The sequence below is a fragment of the Anoplopoma fimbria genome, chromosome 13 (genome assembly GCF_027596085.1).
Source record: "Anoplopoma fimbria isolate UVic2021 breed Golden Eagle Sablefish chromosome 13, Afim_UVic_2022, whole genome shotgun sequence".
Classification (NCBI taxonomy): Eukaryota; Metazoa; Chordata; class Actinopteri; order Perciformes; family Anoplopomatidae; genus Anoplopoma; species Anoplopoma fimbria.
The window spans coordinates 24034959-24061094 of NC_072461.1; the positions used below are offsets into that span (position 1 = coordinate 24034959).

Consider the following 26136-nt stretch of genomic DNA (forward strand, 5'->3'; position numbering starts at 1 on the left):
GCAGCTTGCTCCACTGCCTCCCTCATAAGCTTTGACTGACACATGAAAGCAGGGAAATTTGCACCCAGTTAAGAGATTATACAGTGAGTGAGTCAAATCTGAGCCGATACTGTAGAAAGACCTCAGACAGCGGCACACGGGGAGGCTTTAGTCGTCCTTTGTGAGGGTATCAGGGCCCGTTTCGCTACACATGTGAAGTGGGTGCACGTGTACTTATCTAGCTCGTAAAAAAGGACATTAATGTGATAAAACAATCAGGGTCCCATGAGTCCCTGAGGCACGACGGAGCAGCAGCTACAGTCGAGTGTCTGCAGGAGTCGGCAGTGGATGGAGCATTGCACAACCAGGTAGTTAGGAAACACTGTACACATGAATCAAACTACTTCAAAGGCTTCTAGGTCCAGCAGGCCAGGTTATTTCAATTAGCTGGACCCCCACCTATCACTCCCAGGGATCGGCCACACAGGACCCTGTCACCCTGCTTTCAACCCCCAACCCACAAGAGCTTTGTTTTGGAAAAGTTAAATTGAGTCAGGTTCAAAGTAAAGGAGAAGAACCGCGGAGTAACATGAGATGACGGTCTGTCCGGAGAGGCCTGTGGCAGGAGGATGCATTCCTGCTGGTTTGAGGAGGGGATGTTTCTTTATTTTTGAGCTTTAAACATACACAAACACAGCTAGTTTGTTTAAAAATAAAAACTACGCAGGATATTAAATCATTTAAACAGGCCCTATTATGCTATTTTCCGGGTGCATGTTTTTATCTCAAGTTACAGTTACAACATGTTTACATGTGTTAATGCTCATAATCCTCCTTGTTTTTCTCATCCTGGCTGTCCTGTAGCACCTCTTCTCACCCTCTCTCACTCCGTTGTAGCGCTTGCTCCTCCCTCCAGAAAGCAAAGTCTGCTCTGATTGGTCAGCTAGCCCGCTCTGTTGTGATTGGTCAATGTTTCACATTTCAAAAAACTCTTCAGCTCCGTCTCTCTTTTGTTGTTTGAGGGCCAAACTAACAGGAAGTAGTTTTACGTCACTGATGTAACATTGTGACCTCATAAAGTTACATTATGACCTCATAAAGTTACAGAAGTGAAGGAGAGAATTCAATGGAGCCGTTTCAGGAGCTCAGGAGCTTCTGAGGGGGAGGGTAACTCCTTTTAGGCGTGGACTTCAGGTTTTACACTCTACAGACCTTTTACATGTACAAAACTATATATAACACACTAAAGAAGAGGGAAAAAGTGGAAAAGCATAATAGGGCCACTTTAATTATTCCTTCATTGATTTTGAATGAAAACATTTTTTAGATCAATTCATCTCTTCAAACACAGATATGTAGCCGTACAAGGGAAAACTCAGAAAGCAAGTGTTGATACAGTGCAAAGCCTTTACGTGACCTTTATGTTACATTTGCAGATTTTTCTTTCTCAGTCACTCAGCAAAACAACTTAATTTGACTGAAGGCTGTGAGCCCACACAAAGGCCGTGTATGGGTTCAAAGTCTTTCAACCGAAAAGATGATCAGGTTCGCTTCACATCTGACGTGAACATGAACACATCTGGTCCTATTTTAAAACAGGAGAAGGGAGTGTTGATCGTCATGTAGATATCGCTGTGGAGTATTTATACAGTTCTCTCTCTCTAGCAAAGATCGGAAGACCAGTCATGCAAAAACTTGAATATAAAAACAATACGCTTTTTTTTCCCTTTTTTTTATAAAATCCTAACCCACCATTTGCCACCACCTGGAGGTTTTCCAATCATAACAAGAGGGAAAACATGAGGCCAAGTAACACGCTGAAAGCCTAACTCGCCGCCTCAGTTTTTTTTTCCTGATAAGGTCAACAGGTCAAGACAAGATTGCTGGTCCTAATAAACAACATGTACAATATGATTTCCAAACTCTAAGCTCTAAACACATTCGTTGCCACAGGCTGCACAGTGGAAAGGTTTCACTGTGGAGCGGTGTGATCCATGATCCCAAAGAACACCGAGGGGGTCAGCAGGTTTGATCTTGAGTCAACATCTTGTCCTCTTTTTTCTCTCTGAAAAATACAAGAGAAGAAACAATTTTAGAATTTAAGAATTCATATTAAAAGGCAACCAGGTAATAAAAGGAACTTCTTTTTTTTTTTTTTACACCACCAGCATTCTTTTTTAGTTTTGTTCTCATTTCAAAGCTGATTATCCTCACCTTTCCAGAGTTATTTTGGGGACATTGCCATCCAGTCTGCGTGCCCTGTTGCTTCATGGGAGTTGAATATGTGTCGCAATGGGGAACACTTGTTTAATCAAAAGTGACCGCAGGCAAATTGTCTGGTGACCCTGCATCAGGGCAGGGATCATTCTCAACTCGGTTCTTAATAACAGCACTTTATTGCTCTTATTAATAGTGTTTCATTAACGGTGCAAAACAGGGACATAAATGCGCTGAGCCCTCCCAGGGTATCTGAACTAGTCACGCAATATTTGTATTTTTGACATAATGTCCATTACTTTGCGCTTTTAACAAGTTCAGGATGTCCTTTGAGCTTGATCAAGCAGCGACCACGAGGCTGTTTTGATTAAATCGTTTTAGTCAAACTGTATCTCATCAGACACGGTATATCTTTTTTTTGATATTGGACATTCACATGTAATTCACATTACAGTATGGGCATTGAAGAGTTCTTGGTTGTTGTAATTGATCTTCCTCTCTATACTGACCGTGAAAAGATCTCTTCCTAAAGCATATTCAATTGGAGGAGATGGGGAGCAAAATTTACAGACCTATCTCTCTGCAAAAATAACATTTATTACACTTGTAATGATAAAGGCACTAGTAAATGACAAGGTAGTACAACATGTAAACCATACTATGGTGTTTTGATGTTCTTTTTTTTTCTTTCTAATGTGCCATTAGAGTAGCTAATAATGGGCTTCAGCCATTTTAGTTATCTTCCAAAAGTTACTGCCTTTATAGTATTAGTCCCCCTTACCTCAGTTTAGCATGGACACAATTCAATTAAATTACGTGTGGCTATATTGGCATGAAAGTTTCATAAAGTTTCACTTTCCGGGGAAACACAAAGAAGGAATTTTGTGCCAAAAGATTAGACTATCTCAGTTCTGCTGAGGGGACTGTGGATTTTGTCCTCCATGTCTTTGAGGCACGTTGGGAAAGAATCTCCTAACGGCCAGTACAAACGAGGAATGGAAAAAGATTTTTTAACGGTTACTAATTTTAAGGAAACGATACCAAGCATACCTGTGATGAAGGTCATGTTGTTTGCCCGCAGCTTATCAGCCAGTAGCTGAAATGCTGTAGAGAAAAACAACTTTAATGACAAGGGAGGAGAGAAAAAAAGGTGATACCCACCTCACCATCGTAGTATTAATCCTGTCCAATTGGGGCTTTTGACTGTAATAATAATTCACTTATTATCTCCTAAAACACTGAGCCATAATGCCCCCCCAAAAAATAGAAATACCCCCATGTGGTTGTTTGCCTCCACCAACCCTTAAAGTTGCAGTTTACATCCATGAATTTTCCAAAATGTCTTCACTTAATAATTTTATCCTGTTTTGAAATTTGAAAAAATTTTAATACTAAATTAGCAAAATATTGTGCTAAATGGCCAGAAATGAGTTTTGTGAGGTCACAGTCATTTTTGAAATTCAAATTTTGATCAGTTCATCTAATCAGTTCTGATTACATGAACAGTTTGTTGACTGCTGCATTGTCTTTGAGGAGTCCCGTCGTATTTAGTTGAGATTTTCAGGCATTTGGTGTTGAGGCAGTTTGCCAAATGTGCTTCCTCCCGCACTCCTTCGATCCATTTCGAACCCTTAACCGGGTTCAGACAAATCCCCCACCCCCTTCTCTCCCTTCTTGATGTGTCACATAGCAGAAATGGAGCAGACATGATGGTACACATACACACACACACACACACACACACACACACACACACACACACACACACACACACACACACACACACACACACACACACACACACACACACACACACACACACACACACAAATAGACTCACATCTTATGGTGTAATGACTTTCTTACTCCTGTGGTGAGCTGCCAGCAGACCTGTTGAAACCTGCGGAGTAACCCTAGATGTGGAAAGTACCCCTGCAAGTCTGAGTCTGAGACACAGGTTACTGAGGCACAGGAGGCCTTCGCTATCTACCTGTCACACACACAAACACACACACATATGCACACACAGAATTGTGTAGTATCACTGCTTCTTCTCCCCCCAGACACGCAAGCCAGACATGATCTGAAATCCAGTAAGACCCCCGCTACTTCCATCCTGCTATGCTTCTGATGTTGGGAGGAATCAATGTGTCTGCACTTGTTGGTAGGGGATTGTGTGTGTGTGTGTGTGTGTGTGTGTGTGTGTGTGTGTGTGTGTGTGTGTGTGTGTGCGTGTGTGTTCATGCATGTCAGTGTGACCACTCACACTAAAAGAATGTATAAGGTTTCTCTTTAAACATTTAGGCTACTGTATGCACAGTGTGTTTCCTGTCTCTGTGTGTGTGTGTGTCGTCTCACCTGTATAACTAGCATGTGTACCGGCATGTCGCCCGTGTGTGTGTGAGATCACCTCCATCACATCTGCCGACCTCTTGACACTCTCCGTCTCTTTTTACACCTGGCCTCCCATGATCAAGGCTCCAGGGGAGGGCAGGTGTGCGCGCCTCTTGCCCTCACGACTTGAAAACACAGCAGTTTGGGGGGGATTCTTGACTCCTGACATCCATCTTTTGGCGAGGGGGAAAGCCCAAATAAAGTCTATGAGCCCATAAAAACAGGGCCTTTAATTTGCTTGTATACGCCCGAGGAGAACTGCTAGCCTCTTGTGTCTCTGGACTGCAATTCTAAGTATGATCCCATAGGGTATATGGGTTTATTTGGTTTGATCAGATCAGAGAGAACTTTCATGAGTAACGGTTAAGAGGCTGGGACATGTCGGACTTCAAACGGGCAGGTGGGATTCATTGCTTAGGAGGAAATAGCAGGAGAAGAAGACCTCTAGCTATGTACCGGTTTGCACAAGATAACAAGAGCTTCCTATTTCCAACATATAATCTATCGATTCACAGACAGAATGAAAGATATATGGGCGGCTGCGGCTGGAGGCCTACCAAACAAAACAACAAGCCATTATTTAGTGTTTGTCTGAACAGTGGAAGTTTTTAGTTTGATCCTACAATCGGTTTTAGTCCCACCTTTAAGTCATAAGAATGTTCCAAATTTTTAATTGAGGTTGTATGAGGGACTTATCCATAGTTAGTGTATTACGTACAGCAGATGACGGTACAGGCACAGGAGCAAAGCAATGTACTGCAGCGAAATGTGTTTTAGCCACATAAATGCACTGAAGCCGTTGTCTAAGCTTTCATCAAAGCAACCAGACTCCTTTGACAGAAACATTTTACCTCGCAGAACACGGGCGCTGCTGGTCTACCGGCTGGTTTGAGTTATTGTGTGACTTTGGTGTTTTAAAGGGTTAATTCGGAATCACCCAAGTCACAGAATCACAATATTATTTACATTTATTTATATATATATATATAAATAAATAAATGTAAATAATATATATATACTACTGTGTGTATATATATATAAAAATATAAATAAATATAAATATATAAATATATATACATATTTATTAAAATATTAAAATGTTTTTGCATTCAATGTATATACATAATGTAATAACTTGTCTGCCAATCAAATACATATAAGGAATTTACTGGACTCAATGCATGTATATGTAATCCAATGCATATTGTAATTTAATCACATTGATGTCAGCCTCACTGTGCACTATAATAACTATATTGCTCACTGTACTGCTAATGGAAACATTTCCTACTGCTTTATATTAAACATGCTGGACTGATGAAACACGGGGTGCTTTTATTGTGAACGCATTCGTTCATCAAAAATGAGTTTACAAAACAAGACGGCCGGTAGTTTTTGGCAAGACGGACCGGCCTCAACGAGTTGGTAGATGAAGAGCTGCAGGCGACGGGCTGCACATCTCCAACTTCTCAGCGAGATAACCATCTCGTTTGACTTTGGAAAACAGAGGCTGCAGCCTAAACACATACAACGGTTTCTGATAAAGTAGCTGAAAGTCAAGTGGATGAAGTTAAACAATATTTATGTTGTAGGTAGATAGAAGATGATATTTACAGTGTCGGATGGTTGATAAAAAACTACCTATGAATGCAGCATTTGTTTAATTGAGAGAATGAATCTGCAGCAGCAATCAGATTTTTAAAAAAGACAAATGGCAAAGGGCATTATAAATCCTAAAACTGATTTCAAAGTTTTTCTCTTATATTTCTTGTTTCCTGTATTGGATCTGGTAGCACCAGTGGAATAGAGGCATTGATTTTTCCATGAAGTGAATCATGTGTGGACCCACCTGTTTTGTTTCCTATTGTGCAGGTGGACCATTACTCCCATCGTGAGCAGCGCTGAGAGGGAACCAACAGCGCCGAGCACAAACCCCACGTTATTATCTGTGAAAATCATAACAACAAACAATCAGTCACTGCTATCGGCCATTGATCCTTCTACACCATCCATCCGTCCTCCAACAGCTTTTAATATCTGGCTCAATACAAAGTCAATAGGCAACCTGGGAAGCATTAGAAGTGAACGCATGAGGGGAAAATGATGAGGGGAAGATCAATCAACAGTCAGGCTCCCTCTGTGCAAGGCATCAGGTGGAGCTGCTCAGGAGAGGACTGTGGTTGAAGCTCCCATGTAAGGATGAGTGTTACAGTTCGGACACATAGCTAGGTGTGGCTCAAAGATGTCTGTGTTAAGGTTCACAGTACAAAAACACAGATAACAAACCTAAAAAAACAACAGGAAAAGTAAGAAAAAAGATATTAAACATAAAAAAAAAAGAATCACATAAAAAGGACCACAGACTCAAAAAAAAAACAGCAATTTGCATCCGTAACTCAGTGTACAAGTAAAGTCACTGCTCAAATGATCCTAAATCCTTTATTTTTTTAAATCTTGCATGATTAAACAATAATTTAGTTTGAAATATCTCTGCGTCTCAGCTCCACCCAGGATGAGGGTGCAAAGGCTTTAAAAGGGGTGATGTACCCTATTTTTAGTTTCTGTAATATGGCCTTATAAATGTAGTAAAATATTCATTTTAAAGGTTTAAATGTACGGCTTGGTCGGATGTGATTGTTAAATAATGTCACCTTCACTTTTAGTCCATGGCAATCTAACCATCACTTTTCTGTCGTAAATAGATCTCATTAAGCACAAGTTATCTTTAATTATACGAAGTTGACCAACAAACCTTCAACATGGCAGTATCTGTGGAATAGTGGATGAGGGACAAATCCAGGAAAGTAAACAAAAGTCTAATGATACGTACACAATAAAAAAGACCAATCAAATAATTAGGTGTGGTTTTGCGATAAGACATGATACAGTATACATTTTCTAATCGTCATAGATTTTGCCTGGTGTTTCTGGGCGAGGAAGAATGAAAATTGAACTACATAGCCAAGTTCAAACAGAGAAACATTGTCTGTTTACCAATTTTTTGTTCATTTTGTTCTGCTTTGCTCTAAACAGTCAGAAGTTGTGATGTATTCTTTTCTCCTGCAAACACCATTTTCAGTTTACACAGAAAGATGGTAGCGAATACCTGGAGGAGCTAGATATTGATTTAAAAGTTGTTATACCTGCAAGTCAACTAACAATCAATTTGAAAAGCTGCAACAATCTCATCCTGTCGACTGTTGCTATTTTTCATTAGGTAGCTATAGGTATATAGCAAGATGATGTCTTATCTATAATTCTGCCCACAACACTCTGATTGGCTGATTATTTCACCAACAGGCCAAATCAGTTGAGCTGAATATCAGAATTGTTGAAAAAATCTATGATGTATATCATAATTGCAATATAAAATAAAATGTTCTGTATTTTCACCACCCACTTCTACATACAATAATCATAAAAATGTATCAGTGCAAAATAAAACATTGGCTTTGAACACACATAAACAGCACAATGCTGGATGGACTGTTTCCATTTGTTTCCCACCAGTTGCCTTAACATTGTCTACACTTGCTTTAGTATTATTGTGATCAAATTAAAACATCTGAAATGTCCCTCGGGCTCTTGGAAAGTTCAGTGAACTGCTTTCCAATCTATTTGTCAATTCATACAGTAAACTGAGCCAGGAGTTCTTTTTTTTAATTTTTTTATAAAAGGCAGGCAAGTATTCAGACATTCTGAGGAAGATTATTATCAGAGTACCGTCATCCTCTAACGCATGAACGCACTATGTCAAGTGTGATAGATGTTTGTCAGGTAAACACTGCAGGTGCTGCTCCTTTTAAAACGTCTTCAGCCTTGGGAACATCAAAAGGACGCATGCATGCAGTGGTCAAGTGAAATAACCACCCACGTGTACAAATGTTCCCTGAAGTTTTCTAAACCAATCAGTTTCGCTACCAATGACCAGGCCTTGGGATGCAGCAGCACTGGCATCAAACTGCTGGACGCCGAAGCCATCGGCATCGGTGCGACAAGCTGCAGAGTTTTATTGCAGGGGGATCATGTGAAGGACTGGCAGTCTATCAGTGATAATGTTCAACTTTTTCCCTTTTTTTTCTGCTCGCAAAATCACAAAGCCATCTCATTACTCGACTGGAATTACTCCCCTCACCCTTTATTGATGGAAAAGTAAAAAGTACAGCTCCACTTTGGACCATTAAACTTCCAGTGAGAGGGGATCAACACATGACAGACATCGTGGGGTTGGACGGAAAGATTGTGTGCGGAAGTGCCTTAAACTTGTATTCTCGATACTGGCCATCAGGGGGCGACTCCTCTGGTTGTTAAAAGAAGTCCGATTGCATAAAAGTCAATGAGAAAATCAACCTACTTCTCACTTGATTTGCTACCTTTGTAAACATTGTGAAGACGAGTTTATGGTCTCAATCGCTAGTTTCAAGTTTTTTCCAAATACAGCATGATGATTAGTAAATTATAGGTTTTTGGCTCAGAACTTGAATCCTTTCATATGTTTTTCAGTTCATGAAACGTAATTATAACATTTTGGTTGCCTCTAAAATGTTATTTTCAGCATTCGATAGTACACTCGAGTCACACCTGGTTGCAAAAAACAAGATGGCAACGGGCAAAAGATCCAAGATTGCAAAGATCAGAATGCCGAACTCGTCGTCAAGTTGAACTTGTTAGATTCTTACCGTCTATGCTTTCATCTCTGTCATCTGTACTTGGATGCAAAAAGAGAAAATTGCTAACATTTTGCTACAATTTTGTTACAAACTAAAAAAACTTCTCACAAACATGATACAAATCAGATATTTCTAAACCCTAGCACGTCCACAGGCCGACATTCTTCTCACATAGCATTTCTTAAATGCAGAGTTGATCATTTTCTTCAAAATCTATTTAGATATTTTTTTGTTGAAATACTTATTGCATCCCGACAGCAATAAAGAAATCAAATGCAAGAACAGCCATGTTCGTTGTTGACATTCATAGTGATAATTTAGCGGGAATGGATTCGGAGGGAGGCCTGAGGGGACGGGCTGTCAGTGTTACTGACTTGGCGACTTTCTTGCTAGATTTAGCAATTTTTGGAGCTTGTGCTGAAAGCTACTTTCATTGAAACATAGTTGGCAACACCAGGCTGAGTTTTTCGGTTGGATGATTACAAAAGTCTAGCATAATCTTGGAAGTTTGTCAAGATTATCATCTTTTTTTTGTTGACAGAGCTGATATCATCTTAAAATAATTCTCCTTAATTTCCCCTGCTGCAAACAGTATGTGTGTGTGTGTGTGTGTGTGTGTGTGTGTGTGTGTGTGTGTGTGTGTGTGTGTGTGTGTGTGTGTGTGTGTGTGTGTGTGTGTGTGTGTGTGTGTGTGTGTCTCTGCACTAAGCTACTGTTGTCATCTGATATGTGCATCTCACCCTGTCTGACTTAATGTGATGGGTGGAAGTATTCTTGGAATTTGAAACGTGCGTCAGATCACAAACTTCAGACATCAAATGTTCCAAGTACAAACTGAACAAAACACCCAGTTGCATAAACACACTTCAAAAAAAAAAAAAAAAAAAGCCGTAGTAGTAGCCAACTTAAACATTTGCTTGTGTCTAAACAGGCTTATTGACTCCTTCTATGGTCAGAGCTTTACACCCAGACACTTTTGGAGGAGTTTATGAATATAAAGTCTCCACATCAGAAGCTCTGGAACATAAATGTGCCTGCTGTAATTACATTCAGCTTCAACGCATCTCTGAATGTAAATTTGTGCATGTTTTTATCAAACTCTATATCATAGAGATGAATTCTTCTACAATATCGTCTCAATATTGATATCAAATATTGGGTTAAAACTATTGTGCGATTTGATTTTATCCATGTCGCACAGCCAGCCCTGCGTTATCATATTATTTACCAGCTTATGTACGCTACACAGGAATGTCAACAACGCGCATCACTCACAACCCGATCCGTACATCCTTCCACATCGGTACCGCACATGTGCAACCCTCAACAGAGATGAGTGAGAATCAAGATGGCTCACTCATATTGCTACGTCTGAAATCAATGATGGAAGGAGAGTAGCCAACTAAGGAGTCATCACGCTTAATTTATCTATTAAAGTACTTTTTAAGTTATGACGGTTGTCAAACAGGATAACAAAAAAAGAAAACTCTATGGCAATCGCTCTCCGTATTAATTGGTTCTTGTATTTTACAAATGGTTTAATCTGAGCCTGCTTAACAACAATGATAGCAATCATATCACATTCATACAGGATTAGTAGTACACTGTACAGCTGTAAAATATTGATAATAATATATAATATATATATATATATATATATATATATATATATATATATATATATATATATACATATTTATGTTTTGTTTTTTAACCCACTGGTATCGGCTGAAGTTTAGGCATCTTAAGGAAAAAATGCTATCAGAACATCTCTAACATCTCAAACTCCTTTTTCTATGTAAACTGCATTTCAGTACAAAAAATACCTCCGTCTCTCTCTCTCTCGGCTCTCGACGGCCTTATCTCAGGGGAATCTGAGAAGAGAACCGCAGGCGGAAAAAAAAAATTGAGTGAGGCTTTGTTTTGCAGCCCGCGTCACTCTTTCCTGTGGAAATCGCTCTACGCCTCTTTGGCAGCTGTCACCTTTCCTTTAATCACTTTCTTCTCCTCTACGCAAGGAACTCTATTAATATTATAATGCCATCAAGGTGGGGTGATCCTGTTATTGGTATGCATCTGATACTCAACCAGGGCTATTGTTTTTCAGAAGACCGTGACAAGGCGCAGCCGAGCTAGTAAACTCTATAACCTTATCCTTCTCAAGTCTCCCATGGCCCTGTTTGTGCTTAGATCAAAAACAACCCAAGGTCTTTCTACCCCCCCTCCCCACCCTATGTTAACATAGATCATCACAATACACCACAACCCTGTCTTAAGCGGCTTAAAAATAAAAAAAGTACAGCAGTAGGATATAATCCATCTCAAATAGGTGGGGCTTTTAGTGATGGAAGACATTCATAGAGCAAAACAACTTTAAATGGAAGGGACTTAGTGTCACCTCTGCTGACGGCTCATTAAAGTGGCTCAGAGAAGAAGTCAAACTGGATGCAGTGGCATTTGCTGTTGAGCGCCGCCCGCTTTCATCTAAACTATGAACGCATGCAATTCTCTGACAGTTCAGCCTACACACCGTGCTGCAGTGATTCATATAAAGGAGAGGAGGAGGGACCCGTCAGGGCGTCTCCTGCTCGGCCTGTATTTAGTGTTGTTTACATGGCTAGAGGTCACATCTGAATGGTGGAGGTAACAGCTCATGCAACACCTGCCGTCGAGGCCCCTCGGGTCATGTTGACAGTTGTTAGCTCTGATTTGTGTAATGAGAGTGTTGCAGCAAAGTGTGATCGTTGCCACATATAGCTTAAAAAAAGGCCCAACTTTGTATGTGTGTGTGTGTGTGTGTGTGTGCAACATGTTTAATGTATAATAGCTTTTTTTTCTATACATGCATGTGAATGTGTCATGTGAGACTCTATCACTTGAACACTCATTTAAACTTTCTGTTTCATTAGTCCTTGCAGTAAGGCCAAAGAAATAACATCAGCAGGTTTGGCTTTTTGTCAGAATGCATACCACTTGGGCTTTAGTGTTATTTCAGTAAACCAGGAAATCCCATCAGTGTGATTTTCAATACCGTCCTAAACAGAGACTCCTCCTTTTTCTATACTGCTGTATTGATGTGAACACGCGCCTATAGTGGTCGGCCTTCATGGTGTAAAAGCATCTGAGCTTAGAAAGATGGCGACCAACTGTTTCAGGTTCTGTGTTCTTCAAACCACATGATTTTATCAACTTCCAGTCTGCCACGAACATTCGCATATCTTCTCCGTTCACCGTCGGTTCCCGCTGTGTGCCATAAGCGAGTGTGCAGTCGAGAGAGAGAGAGAGTGAGAGAGAGGGGACGAGTATAAAGTTAGCAGTAACGTTATAGCTGTGAACCTAGCAGTTCAGTGTGCGTACATTATTTGTAAATGCAACAAATCCTGTGGCTTTCTTGTCACCTACTGCTGGTTAAAGTAAAGGGGGTTAGTCTCAAGTTTAACAACAACTTGGTTCTGGCCAGGCGGTAACGTCCGGTTCCGTAAAGGGGAGTCAATGCAGAAGTGTCTTAAACTTGCATTCTCTCTACTGGCCAGCAGGGGGCGACTCCTCTGGTCCGAAAATGAACCCTACCTTTAACTTGATTTATTACCTCAGTAAACATTGTAAACACGAGTTTATGGTCTGGATCTATAGTTTCAAGTCTTCTTCAATACAGCATGATGTTCATTTAGTAAATGATGGTTCTATTTAGAGTAAAATAGACTATAAAGCAGGGCATGCTTAAGGTCGTGGCTAACCTGTGATTGACAGGTCGCTACCAGAATCGTATACAGCGTCTCTACCACAGCGTCACTCCTCTGCAGTCAAAATATGCTCACTTCCGTTCACTGGCTTAAAAAAACAAAAACAACAAGATGGCGATGACAAAAATGTTGAATTCAAGGCTTCAAAACCAGTGGGTAACGTCACAACCACTATGTCCAATTCTTATATAATGTCTACGGCTCAACCTCTTAAGTTGAACTATCTTCTTCTTCTTCTTCTTCTTCTTCTTCTTCTTTTTCCGTTTTATGGCGGGTTGCAACCAGTTTAAGGTGCATTAACACCAAGGTGGGCTGGTCATTAAGTGACATCCCAAGACAAGCCCCGCCCCCTGGTCACCACATACAGTCATATACTGTATAAATAATACATAAAAACAGATAGCGCCCAAACTTAATGTCACTGTGAGCGGTAAGCAAAAGAAGAATTGAAAGGAAAAAAAACAAAACAATCACCTGGCTTAATCAGAAACATTTCTAAACAGCGCTCCACTGGATAACCAAGTTAGAAAACTTAAATGTTTTCCTAATGATGGACTCAGGATCGATTGTGTCCAGCTGTGACCCAGCCAGTTGATACATGGACCTGAACATCTGCCATATGAAGTTGATTCATCCCTGATTACTATCAAGAGGAAGTCTCTGTTTGCAGTTCTAACAAGGAACTGATGGAGGCCTGGGGTGGAATCCATGAATGGATACAAGTAGAGGTGGACAACAAGTCAAGTGGCTTTGTTTATTTGCTTCCTCTCACCTCACTTAGTCGATGAAGCCAAACCCCTTGAAATGATTGAAACCTGAGAGTATGAGTTATTTTTATATTTTTACCCAACTAAGTGAATAAAGATGTATTTTCATCTAATCTTTCTGTGCTGGTGCCACTTACGTCTCAATGTTTTCTAAAACCAGGCTGCTTCACACTACACAATAGCACAAAAAGAGGTATTAATCTGCTCTGTCACACTAGGAAATTTAGTGGGAAATACTGCCACCTGATGGCGACATTTAAGGACTACAACAATACTCTCAGGGTTCACAGTTGGAATGATGAATGAAACCATTAGACGGACCCAGGTGCTTCTAATTTACAAACAGAAAGCCGAGCCAATCCAGGTTCAGACGTTTATAGCTTTGTAGCTAATGGTCTGCATGAGCAACCGAGAGCCGACTCTATTGAATCTTTGCTTTCAAAGAGACTGGATGAGAAGAAGAGGATTCCCAGAGTCCCTCTCGGGTCTTTATTGGAGGACGCTGCCAGTCATACTGAATATGAAACATGTGAGGAGTTAGTCAGTGATTAAAGTAAAGTAAGTAGAGTAACTTTATTTATGTAGTGCCTTTCTAGAGCAATCGTGGGAAACTGTTTCACGGCTAAATAAAACAGAGAGAATAACATTAGAATGATACAGGCAAAAAACAGACAACAGAGAGTGAAAAAATAAAGGTTTCGCATGTTTAACCGAATTCAAATTGCGTCATGGAAGACTTCTGCCCTTCCTGCAGCCTTTTATTTTCAAAATAATGATGTCATTGCCATATGGTTATGACGCTGCCATGAAGGGACTGTTTGGAAATCTGTGCCTGTTTTTGTTCAACATAAAGTAGATTTGGACGTTTGTTAAAATGATCAATTCACATTATCCTTTTCAATTCATTCGTGATAAATACTCAGTTGTCCTCGGGGGTTTGATTTCCAAAAACACAGCTCATGAATGGAATGCTATCCTGCAGCTGACTCCTAAAATTCTGATGTCAAAGTATCTGTGAATGTACCACCAAGGTTTCTAGATATCATTTAACGGGTTGTTTCATATTAGAACCCACCTGTTATACAGTATGGTGTCTCTCCAGTCCAGGTCCCATCATCCAGACAAGTCCGCTCTGTTGAACCGTACAGCATGAAGCCTCCGTTGCAGAGGAAGCTCAGAGTGTTCCCCTCTAGGTAATGTGTCCCATTCTTCTTCCCATTCCTGGGTGTGGGGAGCCAGCCACAAGACACCACTAAAAGAACAGTAACAATAATCAATATTAACACTCTATGCAGTCTTTACTAGTGAGAAAATCAAATGTTTTTTGAAAGATATGCAGATGTATAAAAATAATTAACTTCCAAAACGTATTCTTTCACTTCATTAAAGTGGCCCTATTATGCTTTTCCACTTTCCCCCTCTCCTTTAGTGTGTCATATATATTTTTGTACATGTAAACGGTCTGTAGAGTGTAAAACCTGAAGTCCACGCCTAAAAGGAGTTACCCTCCCCCTCAGAAGCTCCTGAACTCCTGAAACGACTCCATTGAATTCTCTCCTTCACTTCTGTAACTTTATGAGGTCATAATGTTACAGAAGTGAGATAAAACTCCTTCCGGCTAGTTTGGCCCTCAAACAACAAAAGAGAGAGATGGAGCTGGAGCTCCAGAGGAAGAGTTTTTTTGAAATGTGAAACGTTGACCAATCACAACAGAGCGGGCTACCAATCAGAGCAGACTTTGCTTTCTGGAGGGAGGAGCAATCAGGACAGCCAGGATGAGAAAAACAAGGAGGATTATGAGCATTAACGCATGTAAACATGTTGTAACTGTAACTTGAGATAAAAAAATTGCACCCGGAAAATAGCATAATAGGGCCTGTTTTAACTTTCTCATGGCTAGAGATACACCAATGTCAGCACAAACATGTATGGTAAAGTTGCACTGTGGCAATAACACACAAGTCTTGTTTCACATGGTATTCTACCTGGCTCCAGGGCTTCCATTAGGGCCTGGTGATTTTGGTAGGCCCCGAGTGTGGCGTTTCCCATCGCGAGGCTCCGAGTGGTCAGCGTATCATATTTACAGAACATGGCTCCTTCTCCAAAGCACATTGTCAACATGTCTGCCACCAGAGGGTCATCCGGTCTCTCAGGTAGGGCAAAGGCAGGAACAAAAGCAGGGTCGTGGCTTGGTGGGAAATAGTAGGTATCCAAGAGGTACTTTGAGTCATATGTGAAAAGGGAGGACTTCTTTGAAATGTTCCCTGTGGATGAAAATAAAACAAAACACTAGGAACGTTGTGCAGCCATGTTGGATTGTTGGTAAGAAAAGCTAATGACAAGCTTCAGATTGATCCTAAACCAACTGAAATGAATGTCAATAGTTGTAGTTTTGATGTCGGAAGTATACAAAATCAAACAAACATCCTTAACTGCAATACAACATCTATGTTACAAACATGCATGGAGTATCGATACAGTTCTAATCAATGTAGTTTAAGCAAAGAACATGTAAGAATATATTTTTAAAAATGGGTAAACAGAGAGACTAATAACCAATTTATTGGGTTTTCAGAGCAACAATTATGGTATTTTTGCCAGAGCAGCATATATGTTTGACCAATCAGACTGCTTGGCTCAAACTACCTATTCTCTAAAACATGGTATCAGAAAACGAGAGAATATGAGGCACGCTATAATTTGGATATAAGAGCATAACTGTAATGCAGGACACACACAGCATGCTGTCATGGTTTTCTTTTGGCACAGACTTCGATGCATACAGAAATATCAGCAGCATTTAATCTATCAGTTCCCACAAGCTTAAGATGGGTGTTTGCTACACTTAGACTGAAGCAAATGCTTTCAGTCAAAAGGTCAAGCGCATGAAAAGTCAGCTATCCGCCCCGATTTGAGGGATTTGTGCTATAATTAAAGCCGAGACATTATCATCATGTATGTGTGCGGCCTGGCCCCGACTGTGTTCCAGAGAAGTGGTTTCACTTGCACTGTGTGGTCGCAGCGCCCGCTATCTATCTCTGTAATCTACTGAAGCTGCGCTAACTCGAAACATGTGCCTTGTTTTCTTCCTGTGCGCTCTTAAAACGTTTCCCAAATGTTATAAGCCAAACGTGGTAGTCATTAATACAGACACAATGATGGGTAATTACTGGCAAATCATAGAAACACTAATCAGCTCCGGCCCTTCTTAACATGCAACATGCCTCTCAAGGCCAGGGGTGGCCAAACCTTTTTTGATTGTGGTCTGTATACAGAAAAATATAAGTAGTCACAGGCCAAACAATAGTAAATGCCTGGTTTTCAACCAATTTAAAACCGCAAGAAAATCAGTGTTACTAGACCAGAAAACCAGTTAAGCTCTGTTTAACGTTTGACATTAGATTAATTTATTGCCGTAACCACATATAACAAGTATTTCTATATATGCCGCTATTAAAGTAAATTTAAAATAGTACTTAATAATACTCAAATACTTTTAAACTCTAATTTACTGACTGTCCCAATTGTCCACTTAATATAATGCTATTTAAATCTGTTAAGTTTAAACAGGCCAAATGCCTATATTTGTTTATGTTCATGGCCTAAGGGCCCACCTAGAAGATTATGATGCAAATGTAAATGTAAGACATAAATCAGTAAGTCTAATATTAAGATGTAACAAACAGAACAGGCAGAAATTGTAAAATATTGGTTAGTTTGTAGTTTTGTAGTTTTTCCCAGAGCTCTATTATCTCTCTCCCTTATGCTGCTTTGGAGTGAAAACTGATTAATATGATCAATATGAATGATGTTTGCTGTTTCACAAACATAAATTCATTAACAGTCTTCGCACTCACAGCCAGCTCCAAAGGTGAAGATTTCCTCCGGCGTGGCGTCGGCTGAGGAGATGATCTCTCCTCGCTGAGTCAGCAGGTCATCTGATGGGTCAGAGTTCATCAGACCGAGGAGACCCTGGGTGCGGTTGGTAAACTCTGTCGGCAGCAGGACGGTCGCTGCCATGGCTCCTTCGTGCACACGGACCTCAACTCCAACTCCAGAGAGGAAGATTACTGTCACGTTCTGAGGGCAGGGCCCGAACACAAACACTCCTAGAAAAGAGACACTGGGTTTTTATTGTAATCCTTTATATGCATTTTATGAAAGATGGTAAATAGAAATCAGAGCCTCCCGGTTGTATCCCTCCACCAGCTAGTCTGTCCAAAATGTCATCGCTTTATCATGTTAGACATTTGTTGGAAATTGTCATAATTAGGAATTCTGAATTCTGAGTTATGACCAAAACATGTTTTGTGAGGTCACAGTGACCTTGACATTTGACCACCAAATCAAAATCAGTTCATCCTTGAGTCAAGGAAGATTTTTTGTGTACGTAAAACATTCCTGAGATTACATGTTAGCTAGAATGACCGGACGTACTTACGTACAGATTGTACAAACAATCGAAAACATATCAAAAATCTTAAAAACAAGAACTAGTGAAATACACTATAATCTTCAAACATATCTTTTACAATACACAGATGTCTTTGCAGTTAAGGCTACATTGGGCAACATTTTGCTGTACAAAGAGAATAAGCTAAGGTTGTAAAGGAAAACGGTAAATCCTTTTTTTATGCCTGGTGTATGGTGAAAAAAAAAAAACAGCACAGGAAGTCGTGAATCAAAACTTGAGAGTATCATAAATGATAAGCTTTTCTTCCCCCATATTAATCTTTACCAGACATTACAAAAAACTTAGTTCAGAGGAGATTGACAAGTTGTTTCTGACATCAGAAATCAGTATTTCATGGTATGAACTTCTTTAAATGGTCAAAACAGCTATCCCCTGCTGCCAGAGTTAACGACGTCTAATTGCCAGGAGTGTCTGAATCGTCTCACCCTGTAGGTCCATCCATCTTTGCTCGGTGAAAGGTAGGACCTTCTGGTTCTTCAGCACCTGAAGCTGGCCCTCCGCTAGACGCACCTCGATGACATCAGAGGTCTTCTCCTGCATAGCCACTGATGACAGCCATGTGGCTTTGGCCAACGTACCTTGATGGTGGACATAAACATCACACTCTTACAGATAGATAACGTGGCTATGTAGTACGTATTCTGAAATTAAGAACGGTCCTACCACTGCTCAAGTACCAAGTTTGATTTTACTGATATAATGAGGGGAATATTAACGACATCTGGCCATCTGCAGTTGTGTTGTGTAACAGCTTGGAGGGAATTCTAAACAATGAAGCTGACATCTGTTCTTCTTCACTACATCTGACCCCAATAAAGACTGACTGAAAACAAGAGGGAACTAAGGAAGTAGGCTGTTATGTTACAGTGTTAAATATAGGAAGTAGCCTTAAAAAACGTATCTTAGAGTAAGAGTGCAAAGGGGAAGTGCAAGCAAAAAAAGACAAAAACGTGCAGCAAGAAATACAAAGGTCATTATGTGTGAGTGAACTCTAGAGGCAGGCAATCAATCTTGTGACTGGTTTAAAAAAAAGACACGTGATCTCCCGAAGAAGTCCTGGAACAAGTTTCATCCGAACAAAGCTGCTACAGTAGCAGCGTGGGGATGAAAGAGGGGACACAGACGGCGCTTTCACATCAAATGCGAACTCACCGTTCTTAAGTTTCACCGGTTCTGTTCTGGCCTGAACACTCAGCTCTCTGTCGGGCGAAGACACAAGGTGGAATTCTCCTTTGCCATTGAAAGTGTAGCTGAGGCCGTCGAACGTTATGAAATGCGGATCCCCGAGGACAACACCTGTGAGGCGCAGAGAGAAAACTACATCACTGATACAAATACACATTTTGGCACAAACAGTACACAGCTTATCTCTCCCTCTCGTATCAGTATGCGTCTTATTGTTACGTTTACAGTGTCTGGAGAGCAGGTAGTCAATTGCATGATCTAATATTTATTTTCACATATTCACTCTCAGCCGCAGTCTGTAATCCATTTACTTCTCCTGCAAGCTGATCTGGTATTACATGCTGCTCTAACGTCCATTTGCAGAGTAGAGTTAAACACAGATTAACTATTTATGGCGGTTTGTGATGTACTTTTTGCAGTCTCAGTTTTACTACAAATTCAGCAACCAAAACCAGAATCAAGACACTATATTCACATAAAATGTTGGATGTTGGATGTTTGGAACTATATACTATCCATAGATTTCTATTCCTTAATTTTCAGATTTCAAAATTGTAAACCACAGACCTTAAGTATCAAGATAGCTGAGCAAGTGTTGAACACACAAATCTGTTCAAACTCAGACCTACATTCTAACTTTCAGAGTTTGTGGTAGGCTCAGTTTTAAAGCTAGAGTGAAGATACTGGCAACATTTAAAACAAGACAACCCTAATGCATCCATTGGTACCAGACATGTCATGATAGTTTGTCGGGAAGAATAAATAACGCTCCAAAGTTACACAAGTGGTGCCTTCAATTCAAGAATGGAAAGGTTTTCTATTGGTACCCACGAGTCTCCCCTTGACAGACATGACCCCTTTAGGGCTAATCCAAAGCAGTTTGGGCCACAAACCATGCAGTTATAATTTTATCATTTATAGTATCTTTTTTCTTTTTTTTTAAGAGCAAGAGGTAAAAGGAAAATTTTAGTAATTTGGCGCATGCGATCACAATACTGTCACAAACAGTTCACTGATAAAAGCACTATTTACATGTCTAGGAATTATACAAAGAAGGCCGATTCGTTTACTTTAGAGCAGGTTTTAAAAATCTACATTTGAGTTAATATTATGCAGTCAAATCAACTTGTTTACAAGATATTCATAATTATAATGCATTTAATAATATAATTGTTTCTTTACAGGGCTTGTACAAAGGCAATAAAAGTAGTCTATGAATATGAGGTATGAGTTAACAGATAATCACAATCCCTCCTCGGCATTGCAGAGGTTATGGCTTTTTTCCGGTTACACTGTATTGTCATTTTGTTTGTTTGCCCTCTGGTGTGTCAAAGAATAGTACAACGAACAGGACATTTAAAATAAAGGCCTGCTGCTGAGGCTCGCTTTACGGGGCCAAGAGTCTGACTAGGGCCGTCGTCATTGGTGTGCTGTGGTTCTGCGCTTGATTATCAGTTTTCATCCTTTTTTGTGTCTTCTTTTCTGAAAGCAAGTCTATAAACACACTTGATAGGACATATGAATGTTCTCACCAGCTCTTGGGGGCTGGTAGTTGCGACAACCGCTAGACGGCCGATGGTTGAAGTAGATGTGGCAGTGGTCAGACCACAGGCAGCAGTAGTAGAAACTCATGACATCGTAAAGCCAGTGGGAGTAACCCGGCACCCGCGGTGGCTCCCTGTATGGAGGCGAGCCCCAGTCGTGAGCCCTGTCTGGGGTGCTGCCACCCATGGAGTCTCCTGTCAGCACCAGAGAGCCTGTGATGTCATAGCAGCACTGCTGACCCGATCCATGCTTTGGGCTGGAATTATAAGAAAATAAATCCTGTAAGTGAAGTCAAAAGTGAAGAAATGCTTTTATTTTGACTTGTTAAAAAAAATAATCCAAAAAAAAAATCGTGAGCTGTCCTCTTGTCACTCCTACCTGGCCTGAATGGCTCTGACGCAGTGGACACTACCAGGGTGATAAGTGCAAACACTGCCCCTCTCAATGTCACAACTATAGTCAGTCTGAAAAAACACGGTGAATAAATATCTCAGTAAAATAACAAATGTGATTGAATGTTATTTGGCAATTAATACATTTAGGTTCCAGAATCAACCCTGAATTAATCCTGACAGTCACTCGTACTATGCAATTGACTCACTGCAGTGCTTTTGTTTACTTCCAAATTTACTTCACAAATCACAATGTGGCTCACATCATTCTTGGAATTTATTTACAATATTTGCCATGCAAATTTGACCTTAAAAATATAATTGCTTTTCTAAATTTATCATTTATCATTATCTCTGACTTGAACATTGAATACGGTGTATAACAGGAACTGTGCATAACCTTTCAAGACACAATTCTTGGTCTGATATTTAACTTGGGTCTTAAATTAACATTAGCATTTATTTACCTTAAACATCATTATATTGCATTCATATTTTTTCTCTAAAAAAAGACATCCAAGGCAATAACGCTGTTAAAATGCCTCTTTTCTTCCTTTTATTTAGCTACAGTTACTGATTTCATCTCTGTTATTATATACTCCTTATAGTAATACTGATGATTGCTACTATAGCTACTACTTTTACTACTTCTTCAAATGAAAGAACTAAAATAATTTATATATAAATATAAATAACATAACAATACCAGAGTCATTGAATTGCACTCACATGAAACCTGCCTGTGTCCGCTCGGGCCTGTGCCAGAGTGCAAGGACAGTCGATGAGCTCGTCCAGGAAGAAGGGCAGCGTCTTCTCCAGGACGTCCCACTGCAGACACTTTGTCTTGGCCCAGGCTGCTGAGTCATCTCTGAAAGCCTGCTCCAGGTGCCAGGCTAAGACATGACCTCCGCTCCAGAGCCCCTGCACATGCCTGCAATCAAATACCAATACAGGCTACTATGGAAAAAAAAAGCTTCCCTAAAATATATATAAACGAGTTAAATTCAAGCTACGGCTGAGATGAAAATGGTCTAAAGGTACAGTTGAAAAAAATGTCAGGAAATTGTTGAAGAAAAAGAAACTCTTGAAGAGCATGAGGTGACAGGTAAAGCCAAAAATATTCACTTTACATATATGCAACACTGAAAAAAAGCAAATCCTCACATTTGAGAAACTGGACCCAGCAATGAATTGCAAAACAATAATGTTGTTGATTAACTTTTATCCAATAAATGATGTGGTCTGACCACTACATACTGCTGTTGCTCATTAAAGCTGGGGTAAACAATTATATTTTTGGGCATCACTGGGCACATTTTTACATAAAAACCGTTCTGCATATTGTAATATTTGTTCAAGTGGTCTGATAGAAAACTACACTTCTGCAGGTCAAAGGTGATTTCAGAGAGAGAGGGCGAAGCTGCAGGAGGAGCACTGTATACAACTTCAACTTGTGGTATTTTAATTCTAGTGGTTTTTTTTAGCCTTTTCCAGATAACTGCCTTCCTCAGCTTTAAGCTATTTCTTAAACATAAACCTGAAAACTATTGTCAAATACATACATGAAATTTGACCTCTGCATTTAACCCATTCTAAGCCTATTACGAGCAGTAGGCTGCTGGGTCTCGCTCAAGGACGCTTCGATTTGCAGACAGTAGGAGCCTGGAATCGAACGTTCGGGTTAAAGGACAGCCCGCTTAACCCACTGAGCCACAGCCGCCTCATACAGAAGGTAAGGCATGTTGTATTTTATGTGAGAATCCAGATCACCTCTCCATTAAGTGATTTAACAACACAGACTCTTTGATACTTTATAAATATACACTGAACATAAATGAAAAACTTTTAGGATTTGGCTAATTGATAACAGCTGTAAAATTAGCAGTATTACACTGAATATGCAGTTTTTCCCGGTATCATCCAAATACCGGCGTAAGTTTCAATTGGAGGTGGGACATTTTCTAAAATGCTTGACGTGTATCATGGATACCTTGCTCCATCTGACGACGAACTAGCAGTGATGCGGATATTCCCCAACTCCCAGTCAGAGAAGTCCTTTGAGGGCTCGGGGAGGAAGCTGAAGGCGCCGGTGTTGGGCAGATTCCTACCGAGCGAGTGCAGATAGCTCAGCTCGGCCTGCAGAGAGTACGATCCGCTCCCGCTGAACTCTCTGTAGCCCCACAGCTCTATGTCGACCTTCTCTGCTCCGATCAAAGAGCTATTCCATGTCATCTTAAGGCGCCCTGCCACGTTCAGCGTGCCGTAGTACTGCCACTGTGTTCGATTCACCAGGGTGACTTCAAAGGCAGGGTCAGCTTTACTGGGGTTGACTAGCACAGTGAAAGCCAGAACACATTAAGGGGACACACAAGTAACACTTTTTGTTGTGTGTAACCAGATGTTTTGTTGATCCAAAGTCAAAAAGATATGAAGAGACAAGAGAAAATAACTGCAATAAATTGCTCAATTTGCTCAATGAAAACTCTTGATGAAACAGTTACGGTTGTATAAATAGTTGCTTTTCAGCAGTTATAATTACTGCTTACTGTTAAGAACATTTCTTATTAAAATTGGCATCTTAAACACCAATTATAAAATAGAATTTTAGATAATGTTTCACTGATCCTGAATCAGAAATGTATAATGGATTCTAAATCAACATGATGGATTCAGGTACACGTATATCTCTTTTTCAATAACATACCTGACAAGAACTCTCCAGATCTGTCGAAATGTATTCCATCTGTCGAGACCGTGAATGCTATCCAACCCGTCTCGTACAGTAGAGGAGAGACACAGTAGCCGTGGCCTTCAGCATCAATAAATCCTTCATGTTCAATCTCATCTTTGAATCTGTGACAGAAACAGAAAAACCTGGCTGGCTACACAACACTACTACTTTGTCCTTAATAGCATTTCTCTTCTGTAAACACTCTGACATTTGGGTCAGTAGAGTAACTATTTCAAGTACTTTCAAACAACATAACAATTAAGAACACTCAGAAAGAAATATGTCAGTCGCATGTTGGTATTTGCAGCTTTAAATGGGAGTCAATCACTGAAACATATCATGAGTTGAAAGTAAATAAAATTAAGGCTAAACTATTGTATATATTGAAATCGTTTGATTACTGAAATATCGAAAAAAGAAACGTGTCGTTTCAAAGCCTCCATTATCTTTTCTTTGAAGAGACAGCCCGTTTCCATTTGCTTTAAATACAGAAACATTATGAAGGTGTGGAGTTTACATGAACAGCACACTTTCTAATCAAATTCATCATTTCAGCATTTATTTGTTTTGTGACTTCAATGAACGAGTTACTCCACTGACATGTTTTGTGCTTAACATCTACAAAGAGTGTTTGTTACAAAGTTTGCAAATGTTCTGAAAAACAGGTGAAACTCCTGGTTGCATGATTTTGCTTTTTCTTTTCATGATTTTTTAATTGTTAATCTCACTAATAAAAATCTCTTTGCCACGTTTTTTTTTTCTGAAAGCAAATCTTTGTTTCTGAAGTGTCTGCTGTTTTTCTGAGGATAAAATGATTGGAATTTAAAATACCAGTTACCAATAGACAGATGGTACACGAAGGCTACCACAAAAAACAAAACCTATGGCAAAACATGTGCGCTGTACAGTAAATGCTGTATATGCTTAATGGAAATAATCCCATGATGGATGTATGCCAGATTTAGATCTTGACGTAGACACAGACCTGCAGACGAGGAGCCCACCAGGATGAAGGGCCAAACCGAGGATCCTGAGAGCTCTTCCACCCAACATGGAGCTGGAGTGAGGCGTCACCTGGAAACAGGACTGATTGTAGTCTGCACAGCAGTTCAGCAAAGAAACACAGGTTGCATGGCAGGAGCATTCCTCCAATACATCTCCACACTTTCTCCTGCATGTTTGACCTGGTAAAAAAAAAAAAAAAAAAAAAAAATTAAACAAGGAAGCCTAATACTTTTTACTACACAAAAAAATGTAATATATCTATGAAAGGTATATCCTATAACTATAGGATATACCTTTATATAATATAGACCCTAGTGGTGGAATAAGTAGCGTTCCCAATATCACAATGTAAAAACAGTACAGAATTTTATTTAAGTAAAATGACAAAAGTATTAGCATCAAAATATACTTCAAGTACAAAAAGTGAAAAAATGGCCCTTTCAGAATAATACATTATTGATGCATTAACGTGTATATCATTTTTACATTACTGTTGGCTCATTTTAATAACGTAATACACTGCTAGCTTAACTATCTTATGTTATCTTAACCCATCTTGTTTTACTGTATTTGTTGATTATATATATTTTTTATTAATCTGAATCTGCAAAGTAACTTAAACTATTTTTTTTTTTAGATATAATGGAGTATAAGGCAATGCTTTTTAATGTCTGAACAGTAGTGAAGGAGAAGTACAAAGTAGTAGAAAAAGGAAAAACTCAAGCAAAGTACTCAAAAATGTACTTTAGTAGCATACAATACTTGAGTAACCATTGCCTAAACCAGCATATCACATTGCATTAATGTGATCTAGATATACTACACAATGCCAACAAGTCATTAAGGGTTTACAATTTTTTTTTGCACTACACAAAAGTTTAAATAAAATAGTCAAATTAATTCAAACATCAGCTCATATTCATATTTAGTCGCTAAAATACCTTCTGAAAGTGACTTACCAGCTGTTTCAGATGAGCACATCAGAAATATTCCACAGAGAAAAAAGGTCTCTCTCAAATCTGCTCTCATGTTTA

At 39.7% G+C, this 26136-nt stretch overlaps 1 protein-coding gene across 4 annotated transcripts; it reads right to left on the reverse strand.

Annotated features, from left to right (window-relative positions):
• Nucleotides 1-737: 737 nt before the first annotated feature.
• Nucleotides 738-26136, reverse strand: susd2 (sushi domain containing 2). Of its 4 annotated transcripts, XM_054610079.1 has the most exons (15): nucleotides 26062-26136; nucleotides 25083-25281; nucleotides 24071-24219; nucleotides 23357-23696; nucleotides 22096-22297; nucleotides 21353-21438; nucleotides 20962-21230; nucleotides 19397-19540; nucleotides 18670-18822; nucleotides 17628-17879; nucleotides 15756-16034; nucleotides 14846-15022; nucleotides 6440-6536; nucleotides 3247-3300; nucleotides 738-2044 (listed from the first exon to the last, which is right to left on the reverse strand). In XM_054610079.1, exons 1-14 carry the CDS (start codon nucleotides 26129-26131, stop codon nucleotides 3282-3284), a joined length of 2436 nt encoding a protein of 811 aa, XP_054466054.1. In that variant the 5' UTR covers nucleotides 26132-26136; the 3' UTR covers nucleotides 738-2044; nucleotides 3247-3281. The 4 variants fall into 4 exon arrangements, with proteins under 4 accessions (XP_054466054.1, XP_054466055.1, XP_054466052.1 ...); XM_054610080.1 differs by lacking the exon at nucleotides 738-2044 and having other exon boundaries at nucleotides 3022-3300; XM_054610077.1 differs by lacking the exons at nucleotides 738-2044; nucleotides 3247-3300 and adding an exon at nucleotides 3624-4763.

Bases quoted from the DNA above. Each gene is read 5' to 3' on its own strand.
- susd2 (XM_054610077.1), bottom strand. From the start codon at position 26,131: ATGAGAGCAGATTTGAGAGAGACCTTTTTTCTCTGTGGAATATTTCTG. The intron at 22,298-23,356 runs GTATCCATGATA...ATTTGATTGCAG, and splicing joins TCGTCGTCAGATGGAGCAAG to GCATGTGCAGGGGCTCTGGA. The intron at 15,023-15,755 runs GTAGAATACCAT...CTGTTCTTTTAG, and splicing joins AATGGAAGCCCTGGAGCCAG to TGGTGTCTTGTGGCTGGCTC.